This window comes from Podarcis tiliguerta (genome assembly GCF_965153285.1).
Source record: "Podarcis tiliguerta genome assembly, chromosome: 2".
Lineage (NCBI taxonomy): Eukaryota > Metazoa > Chordata > Lepidosauria > Squamata > Lacertidae > Podarcis > Podarcis tiliguerta.
Genome location: NC_139535.1, coordinates 115,621,967 through 115,634,804, shown reverse-complemented (window position 1 = coordinate 115,634,804; position 12,838 = coordinate 115,621,967). Strand labels below are relative to the sequence as shown.

Sequence of the window (12,838 nt, the reverse complement as noted above, 5' to 3'; positions counted from 1 at the left end):
AGGATGCAATAGAGCTGCGGTACATATCTTCTGTAAAGCAAGGGTGTTCTGAAAACAACAACAACAACAACCTTCTAAAGCGTCTTTATAGGTCCCCAGTAAAACTGACTGCATACAGGGGTAACAAACTGGTGTTTGCCCGTTGGTTTGAAAATGTCTGTACAGGGGAGAAAGGGTTAAAATGTAGACCAATAGGAAAGCCGGAGGCGGAGCCTACCTGTTTATAAAAGGGCTTTGCCCAAGGTTTGGGAGTGGGTTGTTGGTTGGTTTTAGTGGGTTGGTTGGTTGGGAAAGGCAGTTGGAAAAGCAGTTGGCAGGCAGTTGGAAATAGACAGTTAGTGCAGTGGGTTCTTGTGTGAGGGGAGGTAGAAGAGACAGAGACAGGATAAAATAAGACTAAGAAGGTAAAGAGTAACAACGTTTGGAATGCAGCTAAAGTTTGTTTGTGTCTGCAATAAACTACACTTTTCTTTGTTAACTTGAGAACCTGACTGAGACTAAGTGATTTACCGGGGAGGACCTGGTTGGTGGCAGAGGATTAGTAGTAGTAGTCCGTGAGACGACTGGGGGGTCCGTACGAACGCCACACAAACGTTTGGAGAAAGCACAGGGAGCACAAGCCAACCCTCTCATTCTGACTCAAGCCCTTACCGCTAGCCTTGAGACGTTCCTTTTTGTGAGATTTTTCCATTTCCTCCAGGAACTGCTCAAAGACTTTCACATATGGAGCCAGGCTGGTTTTCTTGTAATCTATAAACAGATGACATACAACAAAGTATGTTGTCAGGCTGTTCACTTTCCATGCTAAACTAAATCATCCGAACACACAGCTGGGGAAGCTGTGGCCCTCCAGATATTATTGGATTCCAACTCCCATGAGCCCTAGGTTGGCACTGCCAATGCTCAGGGATTATAGGAGAAGTAGTCCAACAACCGCAGGAGGGTCTCAGGTTCCCTATGCCCTTTTACAACAGAAAAGGGAGCATGTGGCTGCATACACAGCATCCGTCTAAAGCAAACACACTGAATAATCCTGCAAACTGTTGTTTACCCTGCAGGGAGCTAGAATTCCTAGCACCCTTAACAAAGTACAGTCCCCATAATTGGTTGCTGACATGCATGCGTGTGTTTTAAATGTGTGGTGTATACACAGCCTGTGTCTCATCTCCCCCTGAAGGTAAGGGACACAGATCAGCTTTCTCCACTAGATGGAGATGTTTTAATACACTTCCCCCAGCCTGCTCTGAGCCAGCTGGGAGAAAAGAAGACTTAAAGCAGCAGAGCTCTGGGAGGTACAGCAAGGCAGGGCGAGATTTGTTCCCATTTTCCCCTGCCACCCTCCATGTGCTCTGATCAGTGTTAAAAAGTCAGTCTCCTAATCTCACATTATAGCCCAGGGGTCGTCAGGTTTTTTGGGGGGTGGGCCAGTTCACCGCATCACAAACCTCCTGGTGGGCCGGAGTGTGTGTGTGCACGCGCATATGGCAGAGGGGGCTTCTCTCTCCCCGAGCCCCTCCCGGTCCGTCCTCCTGCCTACCTAGGGTGCTGCCAAGAGGCAGAGGCTAATGGTGGCAATGGAAGAGGAATGAGCAGCCTGAAAGGGCTGCTTTTGGGCTGCTCGTTCCTCCGCTGCCGCCACCACCGACAGAGGCAGAGGAATGAGCAGTCTGAAATGGCTGCTTTTGGGCTGCTCGTTCCTCCTCCTCCACCGCCAGCAGCGGCACGGGCGGCGGCGGCGGCATAAGCTGCAGTGGCAAACAGCTTGCTCCAACAAGGGGCTGCTGGAAATGCACTCAGCCAGCTCAGGCCAGCCCCCTCTTGGTCATGTGCAGCCGCTGCTCAGCCATTGGCCAGGGCCTCAAAACTTAGCAGGCGATTGGCTGCACAAGGAGGAGGGATAGAGGAGGGAGGAGGTTCTGCTGCGGTGAGGGAGAGGGGGGGAAATGTTGGCTGAAAAAATGGCGCCTGTGCCGCAAAAAAACCCACCACGGAATCCAACCGCCGATCCATGGAACTGGCCATGGGCTGGTTCCAGGAGGCTCATGGGCTGGATCCGGCCCATGGGCCTTAGGTTGTTCTAGCCCAGGGGTCAGCAAACTAAGGGCTGTGGGCTGGATCAGGCCTAATTGCCTTCTGGATCCGGCCCGCGGACGGTCCAGGAATTACTGCATGGATCGCGTGTTCTTTCCCTCGCCCTCAGCAATGGTGGCGCCTCCTCCCTCCCTCCTCCTAGCTTCTCCCCACCCTACCTAGAGGAGGAAGGGGGTTGGGCTTTGTTGGTGCCAGCAGCGCTTGAGTGGCCGCCATTTTAAGCAGCCACTCTCTGGCGCCCCTCCACCGCCGCCAGCCCCTGCCACTTGCAAGACACAGGTAAGCAGCCACTGGAGCTCGTGGTGCTCTTGCATCATCCCCCCCCCAATAAAGTTCGGGCCCCCCAACGTCTGAGGGACAGTGGACCGGCCCCCTGCCGGAAAAGTTTGCTGACCCCTGTTCTAGCCAAACAGGCTATAAATACGCACGTGTCAGGGTTTGGCCCTGAATGCGTGTGACATGTAACTCTGAGGCCAAGCCCGTTACAGGCCTATGTAAGAACTCAATGACTGCTGTGTATCTTTTGTTCCTTTTGGATAACATACATTACATTTGTGCAACAGGACCCCCCCTGTTCCCAAATTTACTCTGAAGCACTGGGGGAACCCCTAAAACAGATTTAGGGGTTGTGCGGGGGGAGGAGAGGGGGAGAACATTCCACATGCAAGCAGAAATCTTTGTGCTTACGGAATGCCATGGTGTTACATTAATTATTATTTCTTTATGGGTGAGATTCAACCAATGGGTCCCGTCAGCTTGTGTGATGGGCCCCCCCCATCTCCTCCTTGGTGGCTCAGTGGGTGGTGGTTTGGCAGAACTCTGGAACATTGCATGGGGGGAGAGAGAGATTGTCCTTTCTGGCAAGTGAAAATATTGGATCCTGCCTTTTCTCCCAAGTCGAAGGCAGCAAACAGAAAAATGTTAAGCCAACACGGTATAAAAAAACATACAGTACAGTTGTACCTCGGAAGTCGAACGGAATCCGTTTGACTTCCAAAACATTTGGAAACCAAGGCGCGGCTTCCGATTGGCTGCAAGAAGCTCCTGCAGCCAATCGGAAGCCGTGCTGAACGTTCGGGATCCAAAGAACGTTCACAAACTGGAACACTCACTTCCAGGTCTGCGGCGCTCTTGAGCCAAAACGTTTGACCTGCAAGGCGTTCGTCAGCCAGGGTACGACTGTACTTAAAACATTTTTTAAAACAATTAAAAAACCATACTAAAACTTCTAAAAATTGCCATATTGCTGTGATTATACAGCGGAACCTCGTTTTTTGAGCGTCTTGAAAGCCGAATGTTTCAGAACCCGAACGCTGAAAACCCAGAAGTACCGTATTTTTTTGTGTATAAGACTAGGTCCCCCCCCAATAATGTCAAAAATTAGGGGGTGTTTTATACACGGATAGTGCCGAGGGTGGACTGGCGATTGGTTGTTGCCCAAAAATAGGGGGCATCTTATATATGGGGGGGTCTTATAGATGGGAAAATACGGTAATTTCTTCTGTTTTCAAGCACACCTCAGAAGTCGAAGGGCTTCTGTGGCATGTTTTTCCATTTTCAACACTGAAATTGCAGACAGCCCTTTGCGCCTCGGTCGTCGAACATTTCAGAAGTCTTCCGGAACAGATTATGTTCGACAACCAAGGTTCCACTGTATACGTTTTAATATTGCCTTATTACAATCTCATGTTTGAAAGTGGGTGAAGATTTCACAAGGTCTTATGCTGCCTTCTACGAACCTCTGCTACGCCGAGAGTTTTCGGGCTCCCCGTCATTTTCTTTTGCACCCTCCTCATCGTTGCTAACTGTGTCCAGCTCATGACAGAGGCGGCTAAAACAAAACAGAAACATCAGGAATCCCACAAAACCTGGTAAAAAGGTAAAGGTAAAAGGACCCCTGACAGTTAAGTCCAGTCGCGAACGACTCTGGGGTTGCGGCGCTCATCTCGCTTTATTGGCAGAGGGAGCCGACGTTTGTCCGCAGATAGTTTTTCCAGGTCATGTGGGCAGCATGACCAAGCCACTTCTGGCGAAACCAGAGCAGTGCACGGAAACGCCATTTACCTTCCCCACTAAATTATTAATGGCTAACAACATTAGCTTCGTATACTGGATACACCAGTTACAATAATAATAGTAACAATAATAACTACTACTACTAATAGTGGTAGTAGTAGTTTCTGGGGCAGCAGAACACAGGTGTTGAAAACTAAACAGAGCAGGTACCAGGCAAGCCTCCCTAGGGAGAGCCCAAGGATCCCACCTGTCTCAGCGCCCAACCAGGCTGAGGCTCCCAACCAGGCTGATGTGGGGTGATGTGTGCTGATATAATGTTTTGTGTGTGTGTGTTTTAAAAAAATTAAAGCTTTAGATTTGGAAGTTACACTTTTGCAATGAAGAATGCTATGATTCAGAAGCTCATGCTAAGCTTTGATCTTTCATTTTAGGATTTTCAAAATATTGCTGCGATTCCCTTAAAGGTAAAGGGACCCCTGATCATTAGGTCCAGTCATGGACGCCTCTGGGGTTGCGGCGCTCATCTCGCTTTACTGGCCGAGGGAGCCGGCGTACAGCTTCCAGGTCATGTGGCCAGCATGACTAAGCCGCTTCTGGAGAACCAGAGCAGCGCACGGAAACGCCGTTTACCTTCCCGCCAGAGCGGTACCTATTTATCTACTTGCACTGAACTGCTAGGTTGGCAGGAGCTGGTACTGAACAAGGGTAGCTCACCCCCTTGTGGGGATTTGAACTGCCAACCTTCTGATCAGCAAGCTCTAGGCTCTGTGGTTTAACCCACAGCGCCACTCTTCTAGGAACATTCTCTCTTCAAATCCACCTTCTGTATTACAGGGTGGAACTCTTTCAACAGTTGGTCCTATGTAGTTTAACACTCCTAAACCCACTGATGCATACGATCAGGCAACGTCGGGGAGTCCTCTGTATGTTGCTGGACTACATCTCCCATCATCCCTGACTATCAGCTGGCTGGGGTTGATGGGAGTTGGAGTCCAACAACACCTGGTAGTCCACAGGTTCCCCAGCTCTGGGCTATGCCAAAACTGAGGCAGAATAAAGTCGTAACCTGCCCTGGGACCTTATTAATAAATCTCATCTATTACATTTTTTGGAAAGTTGTTTGTTCACTATGCATTTTGACGCTTCATACAATATCGTAAACAAATCCTGCATAATGGTTCTACAGATCAAGCAGCAGCAGCAGGTTTTCCTTTATGTTTGTACATAACTGGTTACCATTTTGAAGCAAGGTGGAGGACTGAACCTTTCAAAACTTCAGTGATTGCAACTACTGATTTCAAAACTGCACCATTTATTTATTTTTTGTTTCTTAGAATTGCCAACCAATGAAGGGCACAAGGCTGCTCGTCGACAGTAAATAAATAATGGAGAATACTGTGTTGTGGCTGCAGAGATATGAGGGTTAAAGGAAATTAGGAGTAAGAAACAGGAGTTTCCTCCCCTCTGTTAAAAAAAGCTACAGGAACAGTGATGCCTCTGTTAACGCAAGATGCTGTAATCCTCCTAGTCCAGTGACCTAAGGGTCGAACCACATGAAGAGCAGCTGATATGGTGTCTTCCAGATGCTGTTAGACTACAATGGCCATCATTTCTAACTGTTGGCCAAGATGGCTGGGGCTGATGGGAATCATAGAATCATAGATTTGGAAGAGACCACAAGGGCCATCGAGTCCAACCCCCTGCCAAGCAGGAAACACCACCAGAGCACTCCTGACATATGGTTGCTGTCAAGCCTCTGCTTAAAGACCTCCAAAGAAGGAGACTCCACCACACTCCTTGGCAGCAAATTCCACTGTCGAACAGCTCTTACTGTCAGGAAGTTCTTCCTAATGTTTAGGTGGAATCTTCTTTCTTGTAGTTTGTAGTCCAACAGCATGTGGAAGCCACCACAGTGGCTATCCCCAGACTACGCAGTGAAGGTAACACAGACTGCTGCAGCTGCTCTGTGCTCCAAGAGACAAATGGCAGCGTGTGTTGCGCTTCAACTTTCCATGTGCCCAAAGCTGGATCATTCATACCTTATAGTGGGAACAGCAAATGGATCAAATTCATCCAGTTTCTTCAGGTCGATTGGAACTGAAATACGTCCTAAAGGAGGGCAATGAGCAAGTTAGAAGGGGCCCTTCTGGGTGCCAGCATAGATATAACTCTACATGCTTTGGTGGGGAAACAACAATACTGCTACTATCATTGACCAAGATGGTTTTATCTCACTCTTCCTCCACAGCTCAGAGCGCTCTAGGTGGCCCTCTTTGATTTCACCCTCTCAACAACCTTGCAAGGTAGTTTAGGCAGAGAGACAAGCGAGTGGCCCAAGGACACTGGCAAGAGTGAAGGTGGCACACCTAAGGGGATATGTGAACTCCCAGATCCAAGACCAAAGGCCCTATCCAACACCCTATTAGATCCCCATCTTGATCAAAGGAAGGTATGTTGAAGCATCATGCAACCAACCTGTTTTGGGGTGAACGCTGAAGGGGCTCTTCAACAAGTGGTTGATTCCTTTGCTGACATTCATATCTAGCCGTGGAAAACAGTACTGAAGCATGATCTCAGACTCAGTGTGCGCCATTTTCCTGGGTGTGCTCTGGGAAGGAAAAGGAAGATTGGGAAAGGTTCAAACTTGGGAGGATCTTTTGTAGGCAGAGAGCCTAGGACTTGCCGATCAGAAGGTCGGCGGGTCGAATCCCCGTGACGGGGTCAGCTCCTGTTGCTCGGTCTCAGCTCCTGTCCACCTAGCAGTTTGTTTGTTTTTTATATATAATATTTTTATTAGGGTTTTTACATAAAAACAACAACAGAAAAATACAAAAATACAAAACAACAAAAACAACAACACAAAAGAGAAAAAAAGAACGAATAAAAACAATTCCATTTTCATAGTATTCCTTGCATTTACTTATTTCCCAGACCTCCCCACACCTCCCCTCACTGTATTCCAGTTCATATATTTGATCAGCAAATCCATTCCCTCTATCTTAACTAATCTTTATCTTAATCTTAATATCTTAATATCTTAATATATCTTAATCTCCTTAATATCTTGATAAATTAAGCCTTTTAATTTTACACCTTTTGACCACCTAGCAGTTTGAAAGCATGTCAAAGTGCAAGTAGATAAATAGGTACCGCTCTGGCGGGAAGGTAAATGGCATTTCCATGCGCTGCTCTGGTTCTCCAGAAGTGGCTTAGTCATGCTGGCCACATGACCCAGAAGCTGTACGCTGGCTCCCTCGGCCAGTAAAGCGAGATGAGTGCCGCAGCCCCAGAGTCAGCCATGACTGGACCTAATGGTCAGGGGTCCCTTTACCTTTACCTTACAGTCGCAGAGGAAGGGTTGTGCCACCACAGCACCTAAGAGAGCACTCTACGACTGCAACGCTGAACAGTTTTATATTGGGGGCAGGGGTGGAATCAGCAGAAGGGGTTAGTGAGAAGTGCTTTTTATCAAGACAGGGGGTTCAAACACTGCCCATCCCAACAATCCCATTGCTTTAGAATTCAGCTGTCAATCCCACTTCTTGGTCAAGAAGTAAAAGCTCGCCAGCTTCTCATGTTGCTTTGTTCCCCATCACCCAGTGCTGGCAGCCTAGGGACTCACCCAAAAGATTCTTATGATGCACATGCCCCCCCCCCATTACCTCAAATACTTACACTGTGTCTTTCCAATGCTTTCGTCAAAAGCTCCCAGCGCTTGACCGAATCGTGCTTTTTAGTGAATTCCTGAAGCAGTTCTTTTCGAACTGGTGGCCAAATTGTTAAGGAGTTTCAAATCTGGTCCAAGGCCTGCTGGTGCCTGGGGCAGAGGAGCCCTGCTGGGTCAGACCAAAGGCCCATCGAGTCCAGCATCCTGTTTGCATAATGGCCAACTGGACGCCTATGGAAAGCCGACAAGCAGGATACGAACACAACAGGATTCTCCCACTCAAGTTCCCCAGCAGCTGGTATTTAGAGGGATGCTGTTTCTGCATCAGTAAAATTTGGGGCATCACACGGCAGGACAGAGTCTCAAGCAAAGATATGCCCTCCCAATCTCACATTCCCAGCATGCTTGTGCAGTCATACCTTGGGTTACGAATGCTGCGGGTTGCGGACTGCGCCAAACCCGGAATACCGGAACGGGTTACTTCTGGGTTTTGGTGCTTGCACAGAAGCACAAAATGACATCAGATGCATGCGCCGAATCGCGTCACGCGCATGCGCAGACACAGTGCTTCAGGCTGCGGGTTGCAAACGTGCCTCCCGCACGGATCACGTTTGCAACCCGAGATATGACTGTACTCCTGTCTCAGTGATGTTTACACTGGCTCAGTTGTGTACACAGAATGGGAGATAGCAGGAACCCCAAAGATTACGGGGAGCTGGCTTCAGGCACCAGGCTTGATGGCAGACCAACTCTGTGTTACAAAGATTGATGCAAACATGACATGAATGCTGGCAACATTACCCCTGCCATATGGCACTCTCTTGCAGATTATTGCAATGCTTAGAGACAGACAGGTTGTGCATCCCTAGCAGTGACCACAGGAGGAATGCCTGCTGGGAGGAGCGCAGAGAGAAGCAACGCCATGGTGCATCTGCAGCAGCACAACCAGATGCCTTCATCTGCCCCAGTTGCAACAAAACATGTCTCTCCCATATCGGTCTCCAATGCCATAGCAGGCGCTGTAACCTTCCAAGTTTGAATTCACCCCCAAAGGCAAACGGATGCCAACAACAACAGCAGCCGCCGCCTCCGATACGGGATAAATCTGCTTCCTGACCCCTGCATCAACACAGGTGCCAGTAAACAGACCCAGGGTGTCAGGGAACTGCCATCAGTGCCGGAGGGAGAGAGCAAAATCCAGAGGGATTCCGGAGAGCGTCCCGGGATTGGGAGAGGCAGCCCATCTTCTGGGGAAGAGAATCAGCGTAGCACCAGTGGAGAAGGGGGGCAGATGGGGGAAGCGGCGAGGCGGTCCCATGACTCCTTGCCGGGGACCAGCGGGGAGAGTAGAGGTCCTCCGCGGCCTACGCCCTCCTTGCGCAGAAGGCTTTCACGCAGAGAGAGTAGAAGGAGACTAGGTGTCAAAGAGCTTCTTTGCTGGAAGAAGTTTAAGAAACGCCCACTGACGGATTCTGCCAGCAATTGAGACAGCCACGGCTGAGTGGCTGTCCGGACAGAAAAGGTTCACTCAGGCAATCCAGCCAGGTGTTTGCACTGGCTTACGCATGAGCAACCCCTAGAACCATTACACAGGGGTATCTGGATTTTTGCCCCCACGGCCTTGACTATTTATTGCAGGGAAGGGGAAGCTGTGGCCCTCCCAAAGTTAATGGAATAGAACCCGCCATCCCTGGCCATATACCATGTTGGATGCGAGTTGCAGCCCAACATCTGGAGGGCCACAGGTTCCTCATCCCTGATTTTATGGGCATGTCACTAGTAAGATGTGCAGCACTCTCTGGCACGCCCCATAGGTTCTTGAAAGGATATTCTCTGGGACCAAAGCCAACACTTTTTCATAGCTCTCTTTACTTCCAAGAATGTCCTGCTCGACAAGTGCATACTCTCTGAAATAACGCTTCACCACATTTAGAGATTCGCTGCAACAGAAGAGGGGGAAACATCAGAGAGTCAGAGGGGTAACTTTGCTGGAGAGGCAGGTGAATGGGCACAAGGAAGGTTACTGAGGGCATGGGCTGAAAGCGCCGCAAGTGAACTATGTCGTCAATCATCAGGAAGCACAACATTCCTGCTATGTATATAAAGCTCAATAATCCTCCTACGTATACAAAGTTAGGGATGCGGGTGGCGCTGTGGGTTAAACCACAGAGCCTAGGACTTGCCAACCAGAAGGTTGGCGGTTCGAATCCCCGTGACGGGGTGAGCTCCCGTTGCTCGGTCCCAGCTCCTGCCAACCTAGCAGTTTGAAAGCACATCAAAGTGCAAGTGGATAAATAGGTACCACTCCAACAGGAAGGTAAATGGCGTTTCCGTGCGCTGCTCTGGTTCGCCAGAAGTGGCTTAGTCATGCTGGCCACATGACCCGGAAGCTGTCTGCTGACAAATGCCGGCTCCCTCGGCCAGTAAAGCGAGATGAGTGCCGTAATCCCAGAGTTGTTCATGACTGGACTTAACGGTCAGGGGTCCCTTTACCTTTTACCCTAGTTTTAGGGTTTTAGGAGCAGACCAAAAGCTCTCCCACGGCTCAAGGCTCTTATTACAGTCATAAAGGTAAAGGTACCCCTGCCCGTACGGGCCAGTCGTGTCCAACTCTAGGGTTGTGTGCCCATCTCACTTAAGAGGCCAGGGGCCAGCGCTGTCCGAAGACACTTCCGGGTCATGTGGCCAGCATGATGAAGCTGCATCTGGGGACCAGCACCAGCGCAGCACACGGAAACGCCATTTACCTTCCCGCTATAAAGGGGTCCCTATTTATCTACTTGTACTTTGACGTGCTTTCGAACTGCTAGGTGGGCAGGAGCTGGGACCGAACGATGGGAGCTCACCCCGCTGCGGGGATTCGAACCGCGATCAGCAAGCCCTAGGCGCTGAGGTTTTACCCACAGCGCCACCCGCGCCCCATTACAGTCATACCTCGGGTTAAAAGTCGCTTCGGATTAAATCTTTTCAGGTTGCGTCCCGCATTGACCCGGAAGTAACGGAACGGGTTACTCCGGGTTTCGCCGCTCGCACATGCGCAGATGCTCAAAATGACGTCACGCGCATGCGCAGAAGCGGCGAATTACGACCTGTGTAGACGCGGGTTGCGTTCTGCTCAGGATGCAAACAGGGCTCTGGAACAGATCCCGTTTGCATCCAGAGGTACCACTGTATATAGTAGGCTCTTCTCAGTTCATGGTTAAGTGAAACAGAATGCCACTGAAGAAAGCTGCCCATGAGCCTCATCAATAGTTGGCACCTATAGCTTCTACTCACCCTTCTCCATCAGAAAGCCACAATGCAGTCCATACCTCCTTATTCCACAGTGATTCTCAGCACAGCTTAAAACAACACTTAAAGCTTAACGTTCGCTGAATAACCAATTCAGGACGTGCCACCTCTCTATGCTAGAAATGCCATAAATTCCCTGGCTGTTGCCTGAACTGACCTGATGAAAGGGTGGATGTTGTCCGGAAGAGTCACCTTCTTGATGGTCTCTTCGCCACCCTGTGAAATATGGAGGTTTAGTTTAGATTGGTTTATTTAAGCATCTTTCAGTCTGTCTAATGTTTATTGGATGGATTTCCCCCCTAAATTGATTTTTTATTTTATTGTTATTTACGCTTTATACCGTATTTTATGGGTTTTTTGTAGCATCAATTAAGTGTTTTAAATTTGTTGTTAGCCACCCTGAGCCCAGTTTCCTGAACCGGGAAGGGCGGGGTTTAAATAAAAATTTATTATTATTATTTCCAAGTCAGTTTACAAACAAGAAAACATTTAAATACAAAATAAAGAAAACTAGAAGCTCAAAACAGCCAGCAAGATTAAAAATGAATCGAAAATGCACCAGAAAATAAAAAATATGAAAAATGAGCTCTGGTTAATGCCACTCACCCCTCCACTGAGAGCTAGAAACGTCATGCTTTATGGGCTTCCCAGAGGCATCGGCTTGGCCAATGTGAGAACAGTGCTCAAGTAGATGAGCCTGTGGCCTGATCAAGCAGGATTCTCTGGTTAATACACTTAAAGATTGCTTCTGGTCATGACACTGTGCTCTGCCTTTCCTTGTCCTAGGGGCATGTCCCAACGTGGCAGGCCTGTATTGTAGCCTAACTGGGCCCCTGATTCTCTGCCCTCCAGTGTCACATAATCATAGAATTGTAGAGTTGGAAGGCACCCGAGGGTCATCTAGTCCAACCCCCTGCAATGCAGAAATTAAGTCCCACCTCCTACTGTCCTAAAGATACCACACCTTCACAAGGGAGAGATATTCCACTGCTGCAGAGCGGAGACTTGAAGACCACTTCCTGACCGATTCATCACACACCCAGCAATGAACGCCTCTCCGTCCCGAGTACACCCAGAGGCGGTGCTTGATGCCAAAGTCCTCTGGAGGTGCAGAAGAGCAGAGCAGAAAGCACAAAAGGTAATAGCTTTGACAAGAATGCATGAATAAAATCTTAGGGCTGTGAGTGCTCATAGCGTTCTGCATGCATCATCCCAGCAATTCTTACATTATTATTCTATTGCAGATTGGCTGTGTGTGTGTGTGTGTGTGTGTCAGCAAGGAAAGACTGGGAGTCAGATAGAAACAGACCTTGATCACGGCCAAAGTGAGATTTGAGCAAGCATATCCTGAACTGCAATACCATGTGTGTTAGTATTTATACCAGCAGATACTAACACCCACACACATACACAAATGCAGCAATATAAAGTAACAGAAGCATTCCATTGGTACAGAGCATATGAGGAAGGTAAAAGGGGAGAGCCAATTCAGCAGTTTACCAGTCTGCAGGTATTGCTGCCGAAAGTTAAGCTGCACGGATTGACAGTAGTAACAGAGGCAAAAGCATGAAAAGGAAAGTCAGGGAGTCCCCATAATTGGAAGGCTTACAGAAGTTGGTTGTAATCATATCCACTAAAAATTTAAGGAAAATTGACCTTCCCTCACTGCAGAATGATATATTAGGTATCCTCTTAAAGACACTATTCCAGCCCTAGGACTTGAACATGAAAAAGGAACAGTAGCTTCCATGTCCGTCCTGTCTGTCTGCTTGG

At 48.7% G+C, this 12,838-nt stretch overlaps 2 protein-coding genes and 1 long non-coding RNA gene across 10 annotated transcripts in view; 2 read left to right on the top strand and 1 right to left on the bottom strand.

The window, feature by feature from the left end:
• Nucleotides 1-12,838, top strand: part of LOC310671572 (retinol dehydrogenase 16-like) — a 160,254-nt gene that overhangs the window by 34,295 nt on the left and 113,121 nt on the right. The gene's annotated exons all lie outside the window — the stretch shown is intronic.
• PRIM1 (DNA primase subunit 1) overlaps nucleotides 1-12,838 on the bottom strand; it is an 85,600-nt gene that overhangs the window by 2,591 nt on the left and 70,171 nt on the right. For all 4 annotated transcript variants that reach the window (XM_083427707.1, XM_083427705.1, XM_083427706.1 and 1 more), the window contains 8 exons: nucleotides 12,030-12,166; nucleotides 11,223-11,281; nucleotides 9,605-9,714; nucleotides 7,783-7,874; nucleotides 6,583-6,715; nucleotides 6,147-6,216; nucleotides 3,831-3,922; nucleotides 652-750 (listed from right to left, as the gene is read on the bottom strand). In XM_083427707.1, the coding sequence (XP_083283833.1) occupies nucleotides 652-750; nucleotides 3,831-3,922; nucleotides 6,147-6,216; nucleotides 6,583-6,715; nucleotides 7,783-7,874; nucleotides 9,605-9,714; nucleotides 11,223-11,281; nucleotides 12,030-12,166 (792 nt within the window). The remainder of the gene's footprint in view (nucleotides 1-651; nucleotides 751-3,830; nucleotides 3,923-6,146; nucleotides 6,217-6,582; nucleotides 6,716-7,782; nucleotides 7,875-9,604; nucleotides 9,715-11,222; nucleotides 11,282-12,029; nucleotides 12,167-12,838) is intronic.
• Nucleotides 792-12,249, top strand: LOC310671743. 3 transcript variants are annotated; one of them, XR_014508138.1, is made up of 3 exons: nucleotides 792-1,177; nucleotides 6,356-6,556; nucleotides 12,021-12,249. It is a non-coding gene; the product is annotated as an uncharacterized lncRNA (long non-coding RNA). The 3 variants fall into 3 exon arrangements; XR_014508139.1 differs by having other exon boundaries at nucleotides 792-1,307; XR_014508140.1 differs by lacking the exon at nucleotides 792-1,177 and adding an exon at nucleotides 4,848-5,546.